At 38.2% G+C, this 27,614-nt stretch overlaps 1 protein-coding gene across 3 annotated transcripts in view; it reads right to left on the bottom strand.

The window, feature by feature from the left end:
* Positions 1-27,614, bottom strand: part of PPP1R12A (protein phosphatase 1 regulatory subunit 12A) — a 113,605-nt gene that overhangs the window by 70,691 nt on the left and 15,300 nt on the right. For all 3 annotated transcript variants that reach the window (XM_027747743.2, XM_039386694.1, XM_039386695.1), the window contains exon 2: positions 4,487-4,617. In XM_027747743.2, coding sequence (XP_027603544.1) covers positions 4,487-4,617 — 131 coding nt within the window. The remainder of the gene's footprint in view (positions 1-4,486; positions 4,618-27,614) is intronic.

Genomic DNA, 27,614 nt, shown 5'->3' with positions numbered 1-27,614 from the left:
GGTAATTCACATAATCATAAACTAGATGAACAGCAACTTAAGCAGGCAATTCTAAAATTAAAAGCATTCAAAGAATTTCCAGTAAGCTGAAACACTCCTAGCACTTACAGATAGCAGAAACTACAGAAAGAACAGGAGCAGTTGCACTCCACACCAGAATTTTTGCTTTTACAGCACAACTCCCCATGTGCAACCAGCTGACACTTTATTTCACACTCTACTATGTTCCCTTGCTGTATATTTCAGTTGAAGTGGCCTTCCCTAAGACTAACATTTCTTAAACTGGAAGATTCATTTTTTTAGAAGAGACAGGAAGCATACTCAAGAGAATACAGCTGTTCTGAAGGGCAGAAAACTCAAATGGGACAGGAGATACTGCTGGGAGAAGACGCCATAGGACTGGTGAACACAGTGGAGGATAATAGTGACAGGGAATATACCTGCAATGACAAGCCCACTGACCAGACAGCACAGTTAGTAAAAGCAAAATAAAACCCCAACAAGTGGAGGCCATGCCATGAATTCATTCAGCCCCTTCGCAATCAGCATGGGACCAGTGCCCAAACATGGCTGAAGTGGTGGCTCCCTGAGATATCCAGAGTTTTTTTTCGAAGAAGCTCCCTACCACCTACACATTCGGTACTTCTCACGTATCTCCAGCATATGAGTGCCCTCACTCGGGAACATCTGTAGGTACTACTTAGGAAGAATGTGTACATTATGGGACATACATCATAGCAGCCTTCCTGTACCTAAAAGAGCCTACATGAAAGCTGGAGAGGGACTTCTTACAAGGGCATGTAGTGACAGGACAAGGGGGAACGGCTTCAAACTGAAAGAGGGCTGGTTTAGATGAGGTACTAAGAAGAAATTCTTCACTGTGAGTGACACGTACAGGACAATCAGGGGATCAGGTGCAGACAGCACAGGTTGACCAACCTGATCTCCTTTTATGACCAGGTGTCCCACCTAGTGGATGAGAAAGACTGTGGATAAAGTCTACCTGGACTTCAGCAAAGCTTTTGATAAGGTTTCCCACAGCACTCTCATGGAGAAACTGGTGTCTCATGGCTTGGACTCTTTATTCATTCTTCACTGAGTAAAATACTGGCTGGATGGCCAGGCCCAGACAGTGATGGTGAATGGTGAATTCAGCTGGTGGTTGGTGTTCCCCAGGGTTCTGTTTCGGGGTCAGTCCTGTTTAATATTAATCTTTATCGATGATCTGGATGAGTGGGTTGAGTGCACCCTCAGTAAGCTCACAGATGACACTCAGTTGGGCAGGAGTGTTAATCTGCTCTACCCTTCTGGTAGGAAGGTTCTGCAGAGAGATCTGGACAGACCAGACTGATGGGCTGAGGACAACTGTTCGAGGTTCAATAAGACAAAGTGCCAGGTCCTACACTTGGGTCACAACAACCACCTGCAGTCCTGCAGGCTTGGAGAAAAGTGACTGGAAAGCTGCCCAAGGGAAAAAGAACCCAAGGGTGCTGGTCATCAGCTGGCTGAACATGAACGAACAGTGTGCCTGGGTGGCCCAGAAGACCAATGGCATCCTGGCCCGTATCAAAAAGAGTGTGGACAGCAGGATCAGGGAAATGATTGTCCTATGAGGAGCAGCTGAGGGAGCTGGGATTGTTTAGTCTGGAGAAAAGGAGGCTCAGGAGAGACCTTATCACTCTCTACAACTACCTGAAAGGAGGTTGTAGCCAGGTGGGGATTGGCCTCTCCTCCCAGGCAACCAGCAACAGGGGAAGAGAAAATGGCCTCAAGCTGCTCTGGGGGAGGTTCAGGTTGGACATCAGGAAGAATTTCTTCACTGAAAGGGTGGTTAAGCATTGGAATGGGCTGCCCAGGGAGGTGGTGGAGTCACCATTTCTAGAAGTGTTGAAGAAACGACTGGATGTGGCACTTGGTGTTATGGTTTAGTTGACATGGTGGTGTTCAGTCAAAAGTTGGACTCGATGATCTTGGATCTTTTCCAACTTACATGATTCTATGACGAAACACCAGAACAGGTTGCCCAGAGAAGTTGTGGATGCCCCATTCCTGGAATTGTTCAAGGCCAAGTTGAATGGAACTCTGAGTAACCTGGTCTAGTTTTAGATGTCTCTGCTCATTGCAGGGGGGTTGGACTAGATGACCTTTGAAAGGCCCCTTCAGACCCAAACTATTCTATAATTCTAAGATTTTAAACATAAAAATGCATTTCGTAACAGAAAATATCCTCATCTCCTAGCTCAGTTTCTTTCTCAGACATAATTTTTGATTTTGAAACATGCGAACCTGAAATAATGAAAGTATGCTATCGTGCAATATTTTTCTTATGAATTGTAAAAATATAAGCATTGTAAACAAATTCTATATATTAAGTAATTTTGCATATTTGGAGAACTTAAAAGATTGTGCTATTTCAAGAGAAATAAATTGCGGCTATTTACATCTGAAGGAAACCCTAAGAAGACCTAAGATGCCAGCAGAGGAAGCAGAAATAAGATTGCTGAGTCTCCAATTTGAGAAGCTCTACAAAGCTGGCAATAGGCAGTTCCACAGGAGGATGAGAAAGGGAAGCACAGGTCAGATGCTCCCAGGCTTTCATTAACAAAGTCAGGGAACACCAGAACTCATTCCCTGACTTTCTTCTCTCTTGCACGAAAATAGGAAAAGAACAGAAGATGTTCTTTACAAAAATGCTAAATCATAAAGAACTGAAAGATGACAAGCTATTAGCTGTAATCTTTTCAGAACTATGTACATAAGATCCATAATTTACCCAAATTAAAAGTTCCTTTCACCTTCTCCCAATTTTGCTTCATCTGCAAATTATGCTTTGTAGAATTCAGTTTTGTACATTATTTGAAGCTGAGCTCTTGGAGAAGCAGTTTCAAGAAAATCTAAACTCCATGGGCCTCATCAGATCTAAGTATTGCCACATCCATGTCAAGTTACTCTTCTCAGCTGTATATGGAAATATGTTTCAACAGCTTATCTTCAAAACTCCATGCACCTTAAAAACACTGCTCTTCCAACAGCTTAGATGTCCCACATCCCACAGGATTATACCCCAATAACCTCATTTCTCGTAAAGCTATCTATAGAAAATATGCACACAGGTTCTGTTCCACTCTGAGATAAAAAAAAGGTGATAGATTTCAGATACTCAAGTCAACAGGAAAAAACTGTCTTGTGGACATGGAACATTGCTGTCTCTTTCCTGAACACGTGCCTACGTTAAGCTGCAATGCCAAATCAAGAACGCTTATTCAACTTTTTCTTATTGTGGAAAAAAGGCAGGTATTTTATCTCCACTAAACTGAAGAGAGGCTTTATTATCTCAGTTTGTAGGGAAATTATTGTCGTAGTATGGTCATCAAGTAAACACTTCCAATACACATGCAAGACGGATTACAGCATCAAACATCTGCACAGCATAGAAATGCGGATTACAGATGCTGTGGTCACACAGTGCCCCAGTTATACCAAGGACATACAAGGCACTTCACCGTATGAACACCCAAAAAAAAAAATTCCCAGTGAAAATTATATACCAGTCCCCAGAATTTTTCATTTTCCTTTAGACTGAGGCAATTAAAACTCTCAAACTCACAGAACAAACTCACCATTTCCATTTTTTGCCACTGTAATTAGTACATGATTACATGAGAAAATACTGCTTTATATTTTATACAAATCTCACACTGGATCAGACATCACAGTGAATTTAGTAGAATTAACAAAGTCTGTTTACCCAAAGTGTCTTTAGAAAGACACTGTTACCTGCTTAGCTGCAGCAACAGTGTGCTGAACCACGTACACCTCACATTTTCTCAAATCAATCATTATTTCAGGCTCAAAGAGACAACCTTTAGAAAAATCTGATTTTAGCATATCTTCAGTGGTCTTGAACAGACTTCAAGAATAATAAAACCACTCCTGGAATTCAGTAGTGAGTAAGCTTTAACTAATACCGTAACAGGCATCTAACTTGAACTCTAAGATTTTGCTCCACAACCAAAATAACTAACAAAAGTCACTGTTCTAGACCACAGCTGAAAAACAAATGTTTCAAGACTGCAAACACAACTGCAAAATGTATCTCCTACACAGACTTATCCTGGGATAATGGTTCAGACTACTAATAAATGTAAATTTGAATTTTCTCCATATGCCTCCCCCCAAAAAAACCTTTCTACAGAAGAAAATAATTTAAAAAAATGATCTGACAGTCATAAACAGTCTTATGTTTTGTTTATCTTTGTATCTACCTAAGATGCAATGTAAGAAAGTTAGAAAGAGAAAATGCAATGCACAAAGTTATGGACAGAGCACACTTCACAACCAACACACAATATAAAAGCATTCTTTTCCACTACACATCCCAGAGGCAACTAAAAAGACAATTTATGAATACCATCTGCTTCTAGTGCCTCTCCAACAATGTATTAGCAAAATATATTGATTTCGAAAATAGAGGAAAAAGTCTTACTCTGCTATATCAAGATATCCACAGGAAGCAGCTGCATGCAGAGGGATCCAGCCTTCATTATCTGGTTGATTAATATTTGCTCCATTTTCCACCAGAAATTTCACCATATCTACGTTATCATCTATACAAGCCTACAAAGAAAGAAAGAGTTAAGAAGTAAGTTCATATTAAAGCTGTTCTACGATACTGTGCATCTTTAAGCAACATCTTCAGGAGAGAAGGTAAGTATTTCCAGGTTTGATGAGGAAGGATGGTTTATTTGTTGGGGTCTGACAGCAAGACAGGAAAAATTTGAGAGATAAACAGCAGGTGTTTCAAATTTGTAAAACTTTAAATAAATGAATGTAAACAGAGTTTAACAAAACCAAAAAATATTATTTTCTCAGGTACATGCATTCTGATTTTCTGAGAAGCCATTTACCAACCTTGTTCTCTAGTACAAAGAGGTTCCCTTTATAAAGCCCCCAGGTCCTCACTCCATCCCAGGCCCAGCTCAGCCACTGGAGTGGATATTAAAATTGAATAAACCATGCTAACCATGAAGTAGAATTGTGACTAAGAGACAGGGAGTAGTTTGGAAACAATACCATAATGTGGTTTCAACTGTAATACAGTTGAGACTAAGGAGTATGAAGGGGATGCTACATTGTATTTCAACATCCCCCTGCTGTTTTCTAATGCAGCATATTCTATACCACCATAAATCTTTTAACAGTCTATTAATCATCCCTGTTTATAAAACTTACTTGAGTATCAATTTGGCAATTGCAAAAATATTATCATATCTGCACATCTCTTAATTACCAAGCAAACAGTGTTGCCCAGATGCAGAACTACAGCCATTCTGCAGACCTCCATCTTAACTGACTCCTATTTTGCATTTCTTCTCTGTGTTCAAGTATTTTTCTCACAGGGTGCTCAGTGAGTTTTCTTGCCAACTTCCATAATGCTGCCCTTAAAAGGGCAGAGCAACTGAGAGAAAAGTCCCTCTGCATCTCAGGACAGCAAGAACTCCAAACAGCTAGACCCCACAAGACTGGTATTAACTTTTTAGCTTAATAAATCAACAATCTTACATAGCCAGAAGGCTGAAATAAGAACTTTACTCCTGGGCTCCTAAATCCTTCTAGAGAATTATGCCTCTAATTAAATGCAATTAAGGTATAAATTTTACTTTCCAGTATACTTCTAAGAAGACAAAAAATTACATACTGCTTTACTAAGGAAAAAAAAAACCTTCAGATTTCTTTATTTAAGCAATTGGACATTTCAAGATGAATCCTGAAGCTTTCCTTCATTCTACAATGTTGAGGCAACAGCTACACTGATGTATTGCTGCCCAGTTTAACCAGCCAAACAAAACCAGCAACAAATCATCCCTCTTTGACCCCATTTGTTTCAGTTAGGTATGAACTTCAGGCTTTGTTTAGAATGTAACATAGAACTGTTTTAACGAGTCTCATCTGGACTTTTTCACTCAGAAATGTGCAGCTCGACTGCAGTACATCGCTTGCATTATTTGTTTTTCAGTTAAATACAAAACCACATTCTGGAGTGAAAACATTCAGAAACCTTCCTACCTACAGGTATTTTTGAAAACTGTCTTGGAAACGTTTTAGTCATATCCATCCGTAAATCAGCAATTCTTTTAATAAAATAATTTCTTAACATAGTCCAACAATAAAGACTACAAATTCATCAAGCATATTGCCTTTAATTTCTTCCACTTATCATCAGTGTACAATGCTTATACACTAGTAACAAGCTTGAAAGAAGAGAATCGCCTCTTGTTGTAAGACATTGGGTTACTTAAATGAAAGGGAATCAAATGCAAGACCATAAATCAGTTCAGAAAGAAAACAAATTCAAGAAGCTCAGATGTTTACACTTAACAGAAACACTAACCGAGCCATATGTCACACATGCCACATGTCCATCTTTTTCTGGATATCCAGTTTGCCTGACCACTGATATTCTATATCTATAATAATATTCACCAGTTAATTATAAGGAAAAATAAATTTCTATCAGAAACATTTTTAAATTTAGATATTTTAATATGCTGCATACTTGTGTATCTTAAAATCCTCCAGAATTCATCATCTGTGAAAACAAGGATATCTTAGAATTGATTAGCACTACTGAAAAAAAAAACAAAACCAAAACAAACAAACAAACAAAAACAACCCCAAACCAACTAATTGTGACACAACCCAACACAGAAGAATTCTTGTCTGTTTTTTCAAATATACATAAGAAAACCTGGCAAGATATACTCATAAAAATGCTGTTGCTAAGTGAATCAAAAGCTTGCATATGCAGCACATTAAAAGACATATGACTAAGTGGCTAAAAATATTTGACCAAATTTGGGCAGTTTATTGTGCCATACATGGCAAGAATCAGAAGAGCTCAAATACACTTCTCATGTATTATCAGATAGCACACTCATAACAAGAAAAATATTTTATTGAAAACTTACTGAGGCCTCCAAAAAGGTAATATCTATCTTAAGACGAAGAAAAGCAAATACAACTGATTCTGTTGCTGAAGAACACGTATATAGTGTATCCTTTTCTTCATGTCCCCTTTTTCTCCTTAACAGCATCCCAGGCAGGTGGTTTGGCAGCCCCTATCAGTCTCAGCACTTTCCATACGAAAGGCACCTCTGACTATCAGTAGGTATCTTAAGTCAGAAAGCCAAGAAACAAATGTTATAAAAGAAATTTTATCTCAATGTTTTTCCATTTCTACTGCACTGCTCACTTCTAAAAGCAATATTTATCAAGTGTCAGAAGTGCCTCTTGTTAAAGACTGACACCTCAGCCACAAAAGGAAAGTTTGTCAGAGCAGCATGATAAACTTAAAGCAACAGCCTCCAAATAGTCTGCCCTTCTAGACCTCAACTTCAAAGATATTACAAAGGAAAAAGCAACGTACGTGCAAGATGTAAATAACAAGTGTTCCACTGATGTTAGAGTGATTCAAAAAGATAAATTCCCACCATTATTTGTCCCAGAATCTGCACAGAGGACAGACAACTGTGGGCTTTCCTCTTCCACATGTTACAATCCTTTCAGGATTCATCTCATTTCTTAGAGCTCATCTCCCCTCATTCCCAGTCTCTCCTTTCATGGTCAATAGTTCCCACTTCGAGCCTCAATTACCACTTAGCAGAACAACAGGTCACCCTAAAGCTCTTTTTGAGTGCTTGCAAACCACATCTATAGAGCACACACACCAGCCAGCTCCTGGGGCAAGCAGAACAGGGGAGCTCACACACAAGATACCCTTCATCCCATGCACTGGTTTCTGTCTCTCATCCCCAGCCTCCACCAGCTGGTAGAAAGGCAGCATTTCTGCATGAAGCACTCATTCCCCTGCCAAATTTGATCTAAGTTAGCCAGTGATACCCAAATACAATGACAGTTGCACGATGCAATCATATAAACCTTTTTTCATCTGGGAACCAATTTAGAAACTAAGCTAATCAGTCATAAAGGAAGCAAAACAAAGCAAAGTTGAGAATACAAAGTCTAGTTACCTTTTCTGATAAGAACAGAGATGAAATGTCAAAAGAAATATATTAAAGTCCAGGAAAAAAAACCACTTTCCATTTGTACAATAACATGAAACCTGGACTGCAAATACCAGCAAAGATCAGCAGCTCCTGGCTCCCACACAGACCAGTCCTAGATAGGCCCAATTTATGCTGGGGACAACATTTTAACCTTTTCCCATAAATACTCTAAAGTGGATAACCAGATACCTGTTAAACACGCTAGACTTTTAAGTGTATTCACCATGACTTCATATCCCAGTGCAAGTGGCATGTGATACAACTGGCTCTCATTACAATCAGGTGTTAAGAACACAGGTGAAGGGTAGACATAACTGAGTAACTTTAAAAATAAACAGCTTTAAAAGAATACCAAAAGGGCTTGGTTCTTCAGCCAAAGAATACAGCAGATAGCACTCCTCCCCAAAAGACAGGAAAAACAAGTCTGTAATTATTTTTTAGAAATCAGGAATCTTGTAGGGAAGGAGACCATCAATCAGTTAGGCTACTGTCCCACGCACACACAGCAGAGCTATACAGTATGTACCTTATGCGGGGCTACAATTTTTACTGCTTTTCATTACTGGTAACATCTAATGAGGTAATGGCATCTAATGAGGTCTAGACATTTGAGTTTTTTACCAACAAATTAGGTCACGAAATATTAGGATTATTACACTTATTTACTATTCAAGTAACAATACAAAAGCAGGTATTTTAAAATGGCCAGGTATTCTATTTAATATAGTACATACAGGGCAGAAAGGCTGCTGTTGATGTTCACATTTACGAGTAGAAACAGGAGAGTTTTGGTGTTGTAACAGAATTTCAGGTACTAATTTAATATTACAGATGACAAATGTTGCTTAATAATGAAATTAAGTGTTCATTTAGACAAACCACAAGTCAGAGCTTCTATTTTTCAGTGAGCTGGGGTAATACCTGATACCTCGCCTACTGCCAAAATCTAGTTTTAGGATTGAATATTTTACTTTATTAAAGCATGCTTTCTAATAAAAATGGAACAGTTTACAGTGCAAATATTCTTGTTAAACTAGTAACATTACTGTTTAGCTAGACTAGTATTATTTTAATTAACTTCTTTGTAAATATTTTGTGTATGTTGCACTTGTGTGTTATTTTCATCTAAGAATGGCCTACTATTTAAAATACTGGAGAGTTGGTCCATAAAAAGGAGTTAAAATTACAGTTGCCATACCAAATAACTCAAGCTCCCAAATCATTTCAAGAGCATCTCATGGCCTCTGCCAGTTCCAGCATTTCAAGTTTACTGTTTGTATTTCTCTCACCCCAGAACGTGAGTCAATCTTGGCATAACTTTCCATGTCAAAGGCTTTCCTCCACTGCAGGGCAGCAAACTCTTCTCCAGAGAAATTTCTCAAAACATTTCACTTTTAAGTGTAGAAAATGAGAATCATTTTAGACACCTGCAAAAGCAGGTGAAAAAGACACTTTCTCCTAAGGAGAAAGCACTGCTTGAGCCTGATGCAATGTTTCATGCCCATTCAAGTCTCATGGGGAAGGCATGCAGAGACTATGAAACTGAGCACCATTAACCACCGTTACTTAATTAGAATGCTGCAGAACTGTCAAACATTGCCAAAAATAGACAAATCATTACAGAACTCAAACTTCTCTAGCTATTATTTCCACTTCATGTAAACAACTTGTCATATTCATATGTCAATAGAAATTCACTTAGATTTTATTTCATCTCCGAGAGGTGGATAAAACCAGGTGCTACATGAAATCAGTAACTGTATAGCCCCAATATGCAGTAAGAGCATAATGTAATTTCCATACTACAATTTTGCCTTGTTTACTTTGCTACACTGAATTACTAAATTAATTACATGCTCTAAAGCTTTGCTATTTTGTAATTTAGTTAAATCCATAAGTTTAATTATGGGCACAATTCATGAAAAATACTAAAATCTATCGCTGTTCAGACTGATATAATCTACATATTATAAAATTGATCTCATAGGGACTTTCCACTATTTAAATCCTAATGAATGCCTAATCATAATTCTTAATCAGGACTGTAATAGGATACATATATTTAAGTGGTTTTAGAGTGTTTCAAGTAAAGATAGAGCTATAGAGATAGAGCTATAGAGCTTCCCCTCTAAACTCCTGCCAAGACAAATAAGAGGAAGAGGAGCGTTGGCTGCAACAGGTTATTTACTATAACCAGAGATGCTACCCTTACTGTTCCCAATCCCAGTAATGGCTCAAGACTCATTCTGACAGACATAATATGGAAAAATGACCTAGTCTAATGCCTGCTTTCCTGTTCTTGCTGAAACAACCCCAGCTATTCCAGGCTACCTAGTATTACATGCAAATGTATTTTCAAATAAATACTTGTTTTCTTTCTAGCTGTGTGCAAATCTATTTTCAGGAGTGCTTGAGATCCGCACACTAAAATTTATCTCCTAATTAAAACCACCAAACTAAATGTTAAGTATTAAACTTTAATAGTACTCATGTATTTCAACTCAAAGAAAATTCTCAAGACCACTTGCCAAAAACCCCCCTGACCTAAACCCCCCAGACAATCCTGGGAAAATGAGACGCCATGGAAAAAAATTATTTTGGAAAAGACAGCATTGAAAAACTAAGATACTGATGCTGGCACAGATCTATTTGCCTGAATGCTCTTTTTCTCCTGGCTCAATATATTGACCAAGTTGGTGAGGAGCACCTTGGTCTATGAAGCAAACTCTGTCTGAAGTTCACACAATCCTTGGGCTCACACAAATGAGGCTCTCCCTTAAACTCGTGGTATTAAGCACCTGATAAACAACTTCTGCTGTTCCCTCTGGTTTCTTTGAATTTAAAAACAAAACTAGTACATTATGTGGAACTTGCTTTTAAATTCACATTCAGGTTTCTTAGTCAACGTGGTGAAAGATCATGAGTTTCTCGGGTGAAATACAGAAAAGAAAATGTGACTGACAGCATGGTATTATAGCTCATACAATGTGCAAATTACAAGCTGTCTTGAACCCTGAAGGCTTAGACAGGTAGGTATGTACAAATTATATATGACAGATTCTCATTTTAGCTACATGTTGTTGAAACCTATCAAATCATTGAATTTGGGAGTCACATCCAGAAACGAATTTCAGGCTCATTTGTTTCACAAGTGGCTTTCTCTTTCTTCTAGCCCATGCCTTTGCACATTGCTTTCTGAGGCAATTTCCACAAATCAGAGAATCACGGAATGGGTGAAGTTGGAAGGGACCACAGTGTGTCATCTGGTCCAACCTCTCTGCTCAAGCAGGGTCATCCCAGAGCACATGGCACAGGATTGTGTCCAGACAGTTCTTGAATATCTCCAGTGACGGAGACTCCATAGTCTGTCAAGGCAATCTGTTCCAGTGTACAGTAAAGAAGTTCTTCCTCAGATTCAGGTGGAACTTCCTGTGCATCAGTTTCTGCCTGTTGTCTCTTGTCCTATTGCTTGGCACCACTGAGCAGAGCCTGGATCCATCCTCTTGATACTCTCCCTTCAGATACTTACAGACATTGATCAGGTCCCCACTCAGATGTCTCTTCTCAAGGCTGAACAGGCCCTGTGGTTGATGCACCATGCTCAGTAGGACAGAGACATACAATCCTCTACCCACATCTACCTCCTGACAGGTATGGAAGCACTCTTTCTTCATAGAAAAGAAATAGGGTTTAGGAGTAAACAAAATTATCATACTGTAAAAATATAATGCTATTATACAATTATGCTTTCATTAAGCATTTATTGTTATAACTTTGGCAGATAGCGATTACTTTTCATGGTCACACAATGTGTAAGTATTACATCTGAGAAGGAGAAAGCAGCATTTTATCGGACATGTATTTCTGTCCCAGTCAAATTTAATAATATGCCAATCATATTTCAAACAGTTATTTTTTTCAATGAGTAAACAAATTGTTTTTAGCATATGGGCAACTAACTGAGTTCATGAGCCAGTTCAAGCACCTTTTCAATCCAAAATACCTAACATCCTGATATGCCCTAATACACTTTCTTAACAAAAAGTCATCAAGAAAATTTACTAGAAGAATCCGTTTACATAAACAAATAGGTTTGTTTGCCTCTGTGTTCCTTGTATTAAATTTAAACCACACGTGCCAAGTTTTTGGGTTTTTTCCCTCTGCTTCTGACTATCACCTTTATACAGTTCTGAGTTCTTCAGAGTGGAAAACTGCACTGCTTTGAAAGAAAGTAAACCTTACCACATCTATCAGCGCTCCTCTGTTAACTCTTACAGGCTGCATTAGTATTGTAGTCATCAACTGACGTTTAATCTTCTGCTTTAGCAGGATCTAGGGGAAGTTCTCACTGCTTTCTAATTTTAGCTAAATGAAGTGGCAGAGCTGACTAGAAGTAATAACACTGAATTTAGTATAAACAATGATAACCCTTCACCCCATCAAGGGAAAAAATATACATGTTGATAGAGCATACCAGAGAAACCAAGACAGACTTTCTGTGTACTCACTTTCCTAATACACATTACATTTGACAATAAAAAGCACATTTAGCAGAAGAAACCAAGATTACAGGTACAAAAAGGCTGTAAGATACTCATTCAATTAGCACTTGCCATGTGTGGTTTTATCCTTAGCATTATACAACATATTAGCAGTAAAAGCAGATGCAGTAAGCTGATGAGGCTGGTACCAGTCAGGACTTTTTTACCCCCTAAGCAGGAGAATCTATCCAAATAAATGACTAATTTGTATAATTCAATTTAACATAATAGAATAAACTAGTACATATGATGTATGAATTACGCATCAGTTATATTTATACGCATTTTATATGTAAAAAGTTAATATAATCATGTCATATGTGGAATGAAGAATTATATTAGAAGTGACAATGGCACTTCAAATTGCTTAAACATTAATCAGATAATCTTAAATGTGGTAAATATATTTGTTTATCAAAAGTGCATTTTGTACACAAAACCACTTAAACAAAGGTAGGACTACACCTAAACAGGAAACTTGACTAATTGTTTCCCATAATTTTCCATTTTTAAGGAAAGAGCATCTTGCCACTGCTACCTTCTCCTCCTAGACTGAGACAAGAAAAGCTATTCTTCTCTTATGTAAATCCCAGTACATTTTTCAATTTATGATCCACTGAATTGACTGGATAAATAGCAAAGCATTTCAACTCTTCAAAAATCCTATTAAGTCTTGAAGCTGATATTGGTTGCAAATCAGCAGGTTCAGGATGAAAGTATTCTAAGAGTCTCAGTAAAATTTTAACAAAAAAAAGAAGGATCTTCTAAAAAAAACCCAATTAAATACAGTTTAAGTTAAATTCTCCAAAAGCAAATTATCTGAACCTCTTAGAGTAAATATCAAACACTGCTCTTTCTTAAAACTAGATTTAATATGGATTTTGTCTATTCAGATGGTAATAAGGTGAGAAACCTACAGCTTCCGGTGCCCACAATCCTGCAGGTGTCAGACAACACTTTTGCCAGGTGTACCAGCACTTCAATGCTCCTCAGGACAGACCTATGCTCCTGGTACAGTGTGTTTTACACATAGCAGTGGCACATATGCATTTTAACTTCACTTTTCAACAAACAAAAAAACCCAAGCAAGTAGCAGCTCTCCAGTTTTCCTGTTTAGAGAAGACTGGCTGTGGTACACACATAACTTAATTTTAAAATAGCTCAGTTCATTTCTGACTTCATATTCAGAACAAAATCAGAAGAAACTGGGACCTGGTATGCTTTCTGTTCTGAGTAATTCCTTCAAACTTCCAACAGGGGAGCACATAACATATAGACAATGTTAAAAAATATGTGTCAGGTAATTTCCATATACATTTTCATATTTCCACATTGTAGGTACACACAGAACATTGTTTGGAACAACCTGTCCAAAGCCTTTTTTCTCATTTAATCTGCACAAAGAAATGTCCCTGTGGTCTCCAAAAGGTAAGGTACTTGCAACAGAGTAAGGTAACCAAAACTCAAATCCTCTGCAAGGATAAGATCAACTCAGGATATACCAAAAGCCCAAATTCAAGTCAGTCTAGGCACTTAAGGAATCCCTTCAAAGTTAATAGCGTGTATTCATGCTGTGCCTTTGCTAAATTTGCTAAACAATCTTCTAAAATAACCTACATGAAATACATTGCATGTTTCAGAATAATAAACAAAACTGTTCGTGCAAACAAATAAGGAGATAATAATCAAATGCACTACAAGCCTCTGTCAATTATAAAGAATAAAAAAAGTATTCAAGATCCATCTCCTTCTCTCTCAAAGGCCAGCTATGCAGCTGTTCATCTGCACAGATATGGTCTGCAATTTCTAAAAAAGGCATTTTTGCCACAGTGTAACTTAACACCCTTTTCAATAGGCTCGCCACATGGTGAACTTGCTGAGCAAAGCCTCACTCGAGCAAAGATGAAACCTGCACTCGCATGTGTGTGCTTCCTTTGCCCCAGCAGCAACCCCAGTCCCACCTCCAACAACTGTCTTTTGACTGTACTCAAATTTTTCACCAGCACAAGAAAACAGTCACGAGTACTTCCCAACAGAGACAGAAGCCTAACGACTCATCTCCAGCCACAAAATTAACAACAACATCCACTTTGGAACTTTCTCTCTCCCAAAAGAGCAGGACAGAAATACCAGTTTGGACACTGGACTCCTTCTGGTCTATATAAACAGGAAATTTTTTGGTACAGTTGTCCCATTAGAAACTCGTTACGACGGATTAAAAGAAGAAACTGCAAGTAATCACAAGTTTCTAAGAAACCACTTACATCCCAATTACATTGAAAAACGGACAGGAAGACAAGAGACAACAAGTAAAATAATCTGTTTATTTAGATCCATCCACGACAGTATGTATCACCATATATACACAATACATGGCATTTTAAAAGGGCAGATTTTCAAGTCTTTTTTTTGTCCTCTGAATGGGTATCACATGGACCAGAAGTCATTATTCGACAAAGCAATTTGATAAGGAAGTTACAATAGTAGAGAAATAAAGTAAAAGTATGGCAGCAACTAAAAAAACAAACAAAATACCCCCCAAAATAAAAGTCCTGAAAAATCAAGATAAAATCAGATTTAAAACCGGGTATAAATAGTACAAGCTTTAAGTAACAGAGTAGAAATTTGGATACAAAAGTTATGAACTTCAGTGAAAAAACACGGCTGGCAGGGGCAGGAATACTAAAGCAGTTCTCAAATATGTTAAGAATGGGAAAAAAATAGCAACAAGATATAGATATAAAAAATATAGAAAATTGGTCAACAAATACTTCTACTTTGTGTTTTGAAAGAATCAGAAAGTTTTCTCTTGTGTAATGAGGCTTATATATCTTCTCGTCTACTAGTAATTAAGAAAAACACTAAAACCGTATTTTAAACGCTATTTTAACTCAGTAGATCTTGGTAATACAAATCACAAGTGTGCTTAGGCAGCTCTCTAGCCACTATTCAAGAACTTAATGCAGCTTCAAGTTTGCCAATGTTTGTTTTCTAAACAGATCTTGAAATACCTGGGAAACAGCAAAGGACTGTTTACACTGTACCAGCGCTGCAAAGCAGTAACACAAATGCCTGAAAGTGTTAGCTGTGCTGGATAAAATAAATAAAAAACAAACAAACAAATAAAAAATAATTCATGTGACAGATACCAAGATAACTGAGGTTCATTAGGCTTATAAGCAGGAAGGCAATAACGTGTCAACAGTTACACTATTCCAAAAGGTTCACTACCTTCACCAACAGCACCATTGCTTTTTTTGCACCATGGAGCCAGACCTGATCAACACTGAACCCACTTGACATTCACTACCATGGCCTGGGGCACCAGGAAACAGTTTTGAACCAACACGGGTCCATTGTGGGTTTTTAAGCCAGTAGCCTTGCCAGATAAAAGTTGACCCCACACAGAACAACTGTTCATAAATGCTCAGGTGCAGAACCTGAGGTTCAGAGGACACCCTTAAATATGTCTCCTCAAATCTGAGTTAAACAATTTCTCTTTTTTTGACCACAGCAGACCCTGATTACATCACGTATCTAAGACTCAGTCTGCTGTTTTGGCACACAATGCATGAAAAACCATCACAAATTGAGTCTTTTTGAGAAGCAGTTCTCTAGAGTGCATCTGCAACTAGCATTTCTGTTCTCCTCACAGCATTAAAGAGAAAAGCAAGCCTGACTCCATATTTACTCTGATACAAAGGGAAAGAACAATATATGCTGACTTTTGGTCACTATATTAAAAGCATCAGTATACTAAGAATGTTATAATTTTCATCAGTATATTACAAAATTAGCTTCTTTTTCTTCAAACTGCTGTGTGTGCTCCAGTACCGAGATCATCTCAAGCCTCATTCAGGCAAATCAGTTTGTATACTCTGATTCATGCTACACCACCTTCACCACTGCCACCAAACACTTAAGACAGCAGATCTGCAGCACCTCACATGGCATTACTTTAGGACTCTCCAGCCACAGCTCTGGTTACTGCTTATTCTATGTGGCACAACCTGCACTACTAAGAGGTCAAGCCTGCCATCCCCTTATTCTCTACAAGTTCTAGGGAAGAGCTGACAGAAAAGCAAGGATACAGCTGTATTTTCCCCACCCTCTACAGCGCCTTTGGTCCTCACAAACCAAGTTATCTCTATAAAGGCAAACCTGTAGTCTAGTAAATTCTAAGTTTTCCATTTCTTCTTCTGAGCAGCAATTTTATCCAAGCAGGCAAGCAAGCAAGAGAAATATACTGTGCCTGGATGAGCAATTGTAACTCATAATAGCACACATGCCAAAATTAGCATGGCAAAATCATGGTGTACTCTGCTCTTTTGCCAGAGCACAAGGAATTCATGCATTCTTACACAGGCTGCAGCAGTTCATCTCTAGCTTCTCAGTCCCGCATGCCAGATTTTGGAAGCTCAGACATGAGTTCCAAGGAGAAAAGGCATTAAAGAAACCTGTCAGAAAGCCAAAGTATTTCTTAAAAAAGGTTAAGTTCTTATGCTCATTACTTCATCAACAGTGTCATTTTACAGGAAGCTTTCACCTGAGTGAAAGAAAGACACTGATGTATTTTTTCCACGCTCTTTAGCAGCACATAATATCACCTTAGGAGGTTAGGAGAATATAGCTTTGGTAAAAGCTCTTGTAGTCAAATGCTGATAAAAACACATACTTTAGGAAAGCATTTTAAGTGAGTTTATTACACGATTCTTTCCCTGCCACACTTGATTTTAGGCAGTTATATGAAAACAATATTCTAGTTGATAATAATTAGACCCTCGTTTGAATATTCTGCTTTAGAGTCTATGACATTCAGATGATGATAATGTTTCAAAGTACTCATAAATACCACCCTATTGGATAATTTGCCTTTTTCTATGTTTCAAGATGAGTTTAAGAAATATTCTGTTCCCTGCAGGAGGTAGCACAACAGAACTAGCAAACCCTAACTCATTTGAGCTAACATACACTAATCACTCAGGGCATGATTCTACACGAGCTCACTGTTGACAAACAGGGAGGTCCCAGTCTCTCTCCTCATTCTCAACTGCACACTCCCAAAAGCATTTGTCAGACTCTCCATTAGCCAATTCAACTAACCAGCAAGGCAGAAACAACCCTTTCTCCCTCCCCACCCATTGAATTAAAGAAAAAAGGAGGAGGGAAAGAAAACAGCATAGTGGTAGGAAGAAGCAAGAGCACACCCTTTCAAGGCAACAAAGTACAGTACTGCTTCAATTGTACCTGGAGCTGCAGCCATTTCTGACTTTCTTTCAAAAAAGAATTATGGAGAAAGGGATAAAAGCCTAAATTTCTAATTATGCAGTAACTCATTTGTATTGACTTCTAGCTTCTGAGAGGCTGCTGACATATTTGAACTGCACCAGGGTGGAAAACACACTGGTCTTCTCTTCACCAGGACTGTGTCAGCATGAAAGAAATAACAAGTACCCAGAAGTCTGTTGTTTACCTGACCTTAGCAGTATGCACATCATCACAAAATTAATCATGAATGTTTTAAAGTCTGCTTCTTGTACATCAGACTGCTAGTTAAAGATGACTATTATTAAAGAGCACAAAAATGAAAGCCTAGTTGAAAAGCACATTGGCTTCAAGGTCAGTCACAGGAATGCGGACTGGTTTTACTGACTGCATTTCCCCCATAAATACCTAAGAACAAGTGTTAAAACACAAAAAATGAAACTGATTTGATTATATGGAGAAAGTACACAAAATACACACACTGCCTGAGCGTGGGGAACGCTGCAGAGTTTTGGTGGGTAACCACTCAGTGGTGAGGGTGGAGCAGTGGCAAGGGCAGGGGTAGGGTTTGATAGGGAAGACTTCCAAGTTTCCTCAGTTCAGACAAATGGATAAAGGCTCATCTGACTTTCTCTACTACTCAACAGTCCACCGTTCATGCTGTAAACTGAGAGTTCCTGCAATGCAAACTGTTTTGAAAACTGGTTCTCGATTTATTTTCAAGAAAGCTCTATCCATCACTCTAAGGGCTGTGCTTCAAATACCTCAGAGTGCATGGTAAGAGACTGCCTCCATGTTGGACAGAAAAGAGAAACCTGCTCCATGACATGCCGCAAGACTACCTTTGCTGCTTTGAGCTTGCTTTTTCTGCTCTACAGGGGGCACACCTACACAAAAAAATTCCCAGAGCGGAAAGCTGTTCTGCCAGCTGAATTTACACTATTAAATTAGGCAAAATGTGCTAAAGTTTTATGCTTCTCTAAGGACTCTACTTTGACTTTAAATATTCATTTATGCACAGACTATATATAAGCAATAGTAAGGCTCAACAGTCAAATATTCCAGGCCTAGTAAATGCTTTAATTAATGCTACCTAAGCCAAAGCAATTGGCCCCACAAACCTATGACCTATTCCTACATGACCTCTACTTCCCTGTGGCTAAAGGAACTTGATCCATTCGATCTATTAGATGATCAGTGCTTTCATAATGTGCAGCTATTCAAAATTAGGGATTTTTCTTCACTGTTCAGAGTTCAGCCTGCACTACTCAAATCCTGTTCCAAACAGAACTCACGTTCTCATGCATTCTTCCACTATCAGCACTTACCAACCATTTAGGGACATAAGAAGGATTCATAAAGTGTCTACCACAAAAGCTATCATTTTACAGATGGTAAACAAACAAAAAGGTTATCATAAGCCATATCCCCTAATTTAACCATACAATTTGGAATACCGTGGAACTGAGGTTTTGGGATGTATACCATTTCGTATCTCTAAAGGAAAGTTTTCTTTCATTACACAGTCACAAGCACACAATGTTCCTACAGATTTCCCTGCAGTCTTCTACCCCAGATGCCAATCTCATCTTTTCCCCCTCACTGACAAAGCAGAAGTTCCATGACCAACAGCATCTTTTTCAGATGTCCTGAACTACCCCAAGAGCAAATCCTCTATGAGGCCCTATAATCTAGGTATGATGACATAATAGAGTATTAAAAGGTTAATGCATGTTAAGTCCAAGTACAGATTTCACATTAATTACCTAATATATAATATACCAACACCTGAGTTCCATTATTTCAGTATTCCCAGTATGAGCATTTCTTTCCCACTTCCTTTTCCACATATTAATTTTCCCAACTCTCAGTTTCATCGTGACAGCCAGCCCACATCTGACAGCTTGCTTTTGCCTCCACTCTTCTGACTCACTCCTACACCCCTACTCTATTTTTGCATCTTACAGCTTCCTCCTCTGTGCTAATGGAGGCAAAGGGGTCACAGCACAGATAGTACTAGCATACCTCTAAATGAATTTTACAAGCCCACAGCAGCCTGACATCTGTACTGCTTCTGTGCTCTGAATTATCATACTCAAAATTAAATTAGATATATCACCGTACGGTACTGTGGGTTTTCTTTAGGTCTTGGTAAATTCTGTCGGATATCAGCTTTTTTCTGAAGCACTCTTCTGGTAAATCTGAAAAGGCTTGAATAAAGGATTTCTTCTGAAAAATCCTATCACCCTCCAAAATGCTAGAATAGTAAAACACAGATTCATCCAAGGAAACCTTCTGCTTGCTTCTCCCAATCTGATTCTGTATTAAAAAAAAAAATCCATCATCCTTTACAGTTTCGTAACCAAAAATAGTATGAGTTTGTAGAAGATCCATGTTTTGACCAAAGGGATGGACTATCTTCCTGAAAAAGAACTCACTAGGCCAGAACTCTTCAGCCTAGAACAAAATGATGCTGATGACCATGCAATACCTGACTACAAAATCATTAATAATACAGAGAAAGTAAATAGGAATCAGCTGTTCACAGTTTCTGCTAATACAATAAGTTGAAGTCATTACATCAAGACAGCAGAAGCTGCAACCAAAAGACAAAGAAGCAAAAGCTGCTTTTCTGAAAACTGATTGGAATGCCCCATATCAGCCCAAGCAGAGATGGCTTATTACTGATCTCAGTAGACTGGCCTTTCCTTTTCATACAAACCAGGCACTGGAGCTATATGATTAACTGAAAGAATCCTAAAGGCCTTAGACAGCCAGATATAGAAAAAACCCTCTTCACTACAAGTAAAATTAACATTATAGCATTTTTACTGATACTACTCTCATCACAGGAGGTAAGTGACAAAGTGCTCCATTTTTCTTTTCCGCAATAGAAAATATGTTGTGTTTCTATGAGGACTCCAAGGAAAGGTGCTGACATTCTTGCATTCTCGATTTATCATACTTCTTGTAAAACAGGATCCTGTGTATCTGAATAAAGAGATATGACTAAGTTTAACAGTCTAGCCTCTCATTCAGGAGGGTTATTTTTAAAGTACAGGTGTACAAATTACCACAAGGAGCATTACAGTAAAGCTTATGTGCATCCTAATACTTGAGAGTAAATGCAGGGTAGCTTACCTCAACTACAAACTTGTCATTTTCAATGACTGGTGCTACCCTACTGAGATGCTCTTTCCATAGGAACCTGAAGCAGATTCCTCTGAAGCAATCCCTTAATATGCAAGCCTCAAAAGGCATTTATTTAAACTCTTAGCATCTGGCAGGGTTACAGCATTGGTGGACAGGGGCAGAGCAACTGACATCATCTACCTGGATTTATGCAAAGCATTTGACGCTGTTCCACCAATATCCTTATCTCTGAATTGGAGAGACACGGATTTGATGGATGGACCACTCAGTGGATAAAGAACTTTAAGGTCCACTCCAACCCTTAACGTGCTAGGATTCAAGCAGTTAACAAACAGGCCAAACACACAGAAAAAAGCATGCTGGATTCTGTTGGCTAAACTTTGTCTGTAACAGCTACAGGAATTATCACCACTTTACAACAAGCTTGAGTAAAGGCACAACAACTTACATGACGGCAATAGTACATTATGCAACAAAGCTGTATCATCAATATACTACTACTCTTTACTAAATTAACATTAAATCTTAAGTATAAAGTCACAACTACAAAAGAAATCTCTTCTACTTCCTACATAGGCTCTTGCACACTTTTAGTTTTAATAATTAGCTACTGTACTACTGAAGGAGGCCAAGAAACAGGGTATTATAGACAAAGCTAAAGCCAGCCAGGCTGGCTTTTTTTTCCCCTGTTGTTGGATGGCTGCCTTCATCTCACTGGAACTACAAAGCAAGTTGACCATATAAGGTACTGGGATTCCCAAGGAAAATGCCTACACAAATCAGATCCATGCAGTCTATTTAGTTTATATATTATAGTTAAGTTGAACATTTGCAGTACATTTTTAAGACACTTTACAATTAAACCTTACAGATACAGCGCTACTTTCGCCTTAACCGAGTTCATGTAAGTAGCCTTCCAGAAGAATCTACTGCTTAACATTCAACTGAATACATTTCTTTACATAATATTAAGACCAGATCAATTTCCAAACTGCAGGCAGCATTCATAAACACAATGCCCTTGATTTTGGTGCACATGAAAAGTACCAGAAAAGCCTAATTCAGGGGTCTGACAGCAAATGAATCTCCCTGCCAGCCACTGGCTGCAGCCTGCATACATCTGAGACAGCAACTTGCTGCATGGAAAGATTATTTGTAGCCCAGATTCCAACAAGAATAACTCTAACGAGCAAGTGCTTATAAGGAGATGGTAATACACAGTCTACAGAGAAAGGACAGGGAGAACTAGAGAAAGCACCATTCTTGAACAGACAGTGGTGCAAAATAAAGAGGACTGCAGGGCTTCCACTTGAGAAGGGCAAGGGAGCTTTCAAGACAATGGAAGGAAACATCAGTCTCAAAGAAGGAGCAAGAAAGAGATATATACCAACTTTAGGATTAGACAGACAAATACAGGAATACAAAAAGCCTAAGTTAGAGGTATGTGCCAGCATGAAAATATAAAAATACACACACAAAGAGGAGAGATGACAACTACATTTGTGTAAAAGATGAAATTTTAGTTGGATCTTAAATTTGCCCTCAGTACTAAACACCTTTGAAACCTATGTGCTCCACTGTGAATCTAGAACCACCTCTACTCAAGTCTGGAATTCATTTGACTAGCATTCCCCCAAATTAAAAAGATCCCATAAGAAGCTGTAGATTTATGTGATTTTATCCACAGAGGAGAGCTAAGACTCCACTTCTCAAGATCTTATGTTGAGTTGTCCTAAGCAGTAATTTAATGGACTGCTCAATTAGTTCATATACCAGTATTTTAGAAGTTACTGCACTCCAACTGCAAGTTCATCTGCCACATGACTTGCCAAGTGAACAAATTAAACTTCTCTACAGAAGAGTGAATGAGCATGGGAATGTACAGGAGCTGTCAATGAGTAAGCACTGTGCTTAAGTAGGCATTTAGGCTATAACAACGACAGCACTGTAGTTCACAGTATCTACATCCCTAAGTATCTAAAGTAAATGCATGCTTATTTCAGAAAAATATATCATTATACCAAGATACTTCAGATAACTTTATTGTAGCTACAACTATATTTTTGCTCTGCAGGGTATCAACTTGCTAAAAGCACATTTTATGTGAGCTTGGACTCAAAAAGCCAAATATATTGGCTCCATTTAGAAGAAATCTTCAAGGGTAGAGATTGCCTCTGTGGGATGCCTCAGCTGGGATGGTGAGCTTTCGTTTGGAAGGGCTCAATACTGAGACACTTCTAGAATCAAACTTATTCTCTATCAATCCCATACTAAATATGAAATGCCAACACTGAAGCAACATAACATTAACACACTCCTGGCCTTAGGAATGGCACAGAAAATACCTATTACTGCTCTGCTGAGGACTTACTCATTAGACTAAATCAGGTTAGGCAAAAGACTCAACACAACTGTAGCATGCTGCAGACCTAATAACATGAGCACACCAAAGTCCTCTGTAATGTGCTAGTAGGCAAAAGGGAGAAGGAAATGAGATGGCAAGTAAGTTTTCTCCCTATCCAAGTTAGTCTGGGCTATAGACTACTTTCTTCCCAAGGAAATCACTAAGGTCTAAGACAGAACAGGCTGCTAAAACAGCCACATACTTTGCATTTACACATCCTGAGCCACAATGTGCAAGGAGTGGGGTTCTATACAGGCATCAGCTGATGCTGCACAGTCACTCTGGACCTTGTATCCAGTCACTAGCAGTCATTAGCTAAAAATTTTAGAATCAGTTCATCTCTTTCCTTTTCCTCATACCACTCCTGCTGCACTAGGAACTGTGAGAGGAGAAGGTAACTGATTATCAACAAAACTCAGCCCACCAGCCTTTCCGATCATTTAGGAGAAGAATGAAAATCCAGGTCAGAGCAAATTAAAAGCTTTAATAAGAGACAGCTTAGAAGTTTTAAGCCTTGTAAGGTCACAAAGGAAAACAAGCACTCTTCTTTCAAAACCTAACAACAGCTGACCTTGATCACATGCTGGGGCAGTGCTCATCCTCACTCTAATCACAAAATTGCATCTCAACTGCAGAGTACACAGTTGTGAAAGCAGAATGCAACCCCAGCTTTCCAAGCTCAAAGTGAAGAAAAGTTCAGATCCAGACTAGCTGCCACTTTCTGGACAGGAAGCTTCCAGTAACTTTGCGGGGGTTCTTTGTTTTTTCTACAACACCATTTTGTTAATATATTTAACAATAAAATATGTATAAATTTGCCTTAAAATCAATGTAGATGTTGAGTTTCAGAAAAAAGGGCTTTAAGATGGTTATGCAAATCCTTTCCCATAGCCCTAATGAAAAATAGGACACCAGTACATCTGTGAATGGATGAGGTAATTAACCAAGTTGAAGAAAGAGCTGAGTTGTATCAGAGTTGCCCCACAAGAAGAGGGCAAGTAAAAACAGTGGTGAGACAAAATACAATCACACCACCTTGCTGCTCTGGAAGTTTGCATTTAACCACACTATTCCAAAAGCAGAGTATATAATTATCCAAGAGACCAGAAACAGCACTTTGATAAGTACTGCAGTAGAACAGGTTTAGTTATTACCACAGATAATTCCTTTTGCTAAGCAATTTATTTACCTAAAACAGATACTAACTGTGTGCGTGGATAGGAGTTGTTTATTGTTCTAGAGATAGGGAAAAACTGGAAAGATCCATTGAAGTTACAGCTATAGTTTAGGAGAATCTAGAATATATGATTTTAAATGTGAGCACTGAAAAAGAACGCTCCAAGTATACCAATACAGGGCTGTAGAGTTGAGCCACAGATGGGCAAGACTTATGGATAATTCTTCTGAAGTTGTGCTATTTAGAGGAGTATAAGTGTTTCCAGGTGTAGAAGCAACATCCAGTTCTTGAGTCTGTGCTCACTACTGTCCGCACTAGAAGCCTATAAAGACTTGTAAATAAATTAATCACTGTTTCTTAGACAAGCATTGATAACTGAGGTTTCCCGATGAAGGTGTCAGACATGGATTAACAACATTCTTAAAAGAAGGATTAGCAACAGCTGATTAAGAAGTTATCAAGTGTAACTTAAATCAATTTAATCACAAATAGGACAACAAAAAAGAGTGAATTGTGTTTATTTTCCTGATGTTTTAAATCACTGTGTTCAGGTGGACTCCAGCAATGAAACTAGAAAACATTGATGGACTGAAATGTGGCCAATGCCTTACAGGTAAGCCAAAGCCCTTGCTCCAGAATTTCCCCATTCTTATTTGGAGAGCTAATGCTATCTAGGGAAGAAGTCTGTGCATGCTTGTGCTTTAAACCATCTGCATAATAGAGACATCATTCACACAGGAGCCAACATCATCAAAGAGTGAATGTGGGAAGGTAAAATGAGTGTAAAACTGAGAATTATCACCTTGAAAAAAGTTAAGAACTTTAAGAATAAGCTATGTTTAATTTTCACTTCCTCTTAAGAAACCAAATGACAAAGCCAGTTTTCAGTAATCTGGAGCTCATTTGGATGCCATAAAATCAGGAGTTAGTTCCTGTCATGTTATTTATAAGCATATTTAGGGAGCACTGAGGTAACAAAAGAGGTGTCTGTAAAATAAACGTTACCCAATTGCTGTGTTCCAGGTATTTTTTTGGTAGGTACCTACTACACATCTACCAAGAGTATAACACTGCAGAATATGACTGGGTAATTTAAGACAAATATTCTATTTATTAGTTTTACTTTGGGCAAAGGTACAGATAGAACAGCTTGAATTAAATAAGAATCCAAGGAAAGAAGCACCTTATTGTTAATTTGATCAACATCGATTCTTTATATGAGACATCTATGACCTAGTGTCACTCACAACTATGAAGCAATGACTCCCTAATTACAACAGTCTTCCCCATTGATGCTTAATATTTAAAATCACCCTGTACTTAGCATCTTGAACTGAAGATATGAGGTCTAAATGAAGGTTAAATATGGAACTGCAATACATGATTTGTCTTGCTCACAAGGAAATGGGTTATTTCTTTCATTTGAAAATTGATCTACATCTCAGAACTCTGGCATGCAGACTAGTACCAGAGAAGCTGAACAGCTGATGGCCCTTTTGTCACCAGCAACCTCCTTGTTACTCCAAAGAAATATGCAGCTATTGGCAGAAGACGAACTGGCAGCACCCTTATGCTTCAGGTGTCATTTTGAAGTGTGTGGTATAAGTTTCCTCAGTTAAATTGTACCTTAATCTCAGATTACTGTATTGTGTTGGGTTATGGTCCTCAAACAAGTACACCCAAGTATGAAATTGGTTTGGAAAAATGGGAAATTTTAGTAAAAATAACACACGAACTACGACTGAAGTGCTCGTGTAACTGGAAAACCAGAAGAACAGAATGATCTTAAATCTAGTTTATGGAGTGCTTAAACTTAGCTGCTGTTTTAAGGATTACTGTTTGCCTTTTGGCTAATTTCTGTTCTCAACTTGTACTGAGTCATTTTTTCCATTACTGCAAGCTACCTTTATTTTTATTGGATGCTTTCAGTCTAAGTATGTTCAGAACATCACAACTACAGAACTGTGGTTAAAGCAAGATAAAATTTGCCGAAATTCACAATTACAATGAGCTTGAAGCAAGAGCCTATCTACTTAAAAAAGAAAAAAACAAAAAAAAAACAAACCAAAAAAAACCAAAAACTTTACAATACTTAAATACCAATATACAAAATTTAACCCATGCCTTCTTTGCCATCAAGTAACACATAGCAACAGTTTAACACCTTTTGGATGGATTTCAAGCACTTTTTTTTTTGCCACCAGGTGTCTTAATTTATACCATCACAACTTCTAGAAGGTAACCAACCATTTAGTTTTAATTTATTACTTTAGGAACTTGGCTCTACATAAATGAAAACTTATAAAAAACTATAGACTGTTGAAAGATACTCTATCACATTCAAAAGAAATTTTGAATACTTATGTCTACCCAACTACTCTAAGTTCATCAGATAAGGAAAAAAACAAACAAAACACCACAAAGCAAACATCAAACAGCCCAGGAACTGTGGACAATTCCCCCCCCCCCCAGTATTACTATAGTGCCCCTCAACTCACCAGGTACAGAAGAAGTACAGATACAGATACAGAAGAAGTACACCGTATGTCTGAATAATAAGTAATAAAATTTATTTTTCTTCAACAAGAATTCAACATTAAAATGCAAGCAAGCACATTTTATATATTTGATTGTATTCTTCCTTGCCAAACTTCATACATATCTTCCAGTCTGATGCACTGTAGAGCAGGAACGATGTCTCCACGGGTCTATACGGAGCCTAGGACAAGTGAAGCCACTGTTTCATCAGGAATTACTCCTGTATCTGTATGTCAGGCACACCATGAGAGAAAAGCTATTGAGTACAGCAGTTACCACTTAAGTTCCTGTATTACTGTAACACCCAGGAGCTCTAAACATGCACCAGGACCTCCAGAAATATCTATAACCACATCTGTGAAGCAATTCAAGTTTTCTGGAAAAGATTTCAGCTTCAGTAGCCAAAAAGCTGCCTGAGTGTAGTAAAAACCAGCAGAGTCTTCAAAAAGGAAAAAAAAACCCCACACCAA

This window comes from Pipra filicauda, unplaced genomic scaffold (assembly GCF_003945595.2).
Source record: "Pipra filicauda isolate LSUMZ 115617 unplaced genomic scaffold, ASM394559v2 scaffold4_size7858003_pilon, whole genome shotgun sequence".
NCBI classification, from domain to species: Eukaryota; Metazoa; Chordata; class Aves; order Passeriformes; family Pipridae; genus Pipra; species Pipra filicauda.
The sequence above is the reverse complement of the archived record's forward strand: the minus strand, read 5'-3'. Positions and strand labels throughout refer to the sequence as shown.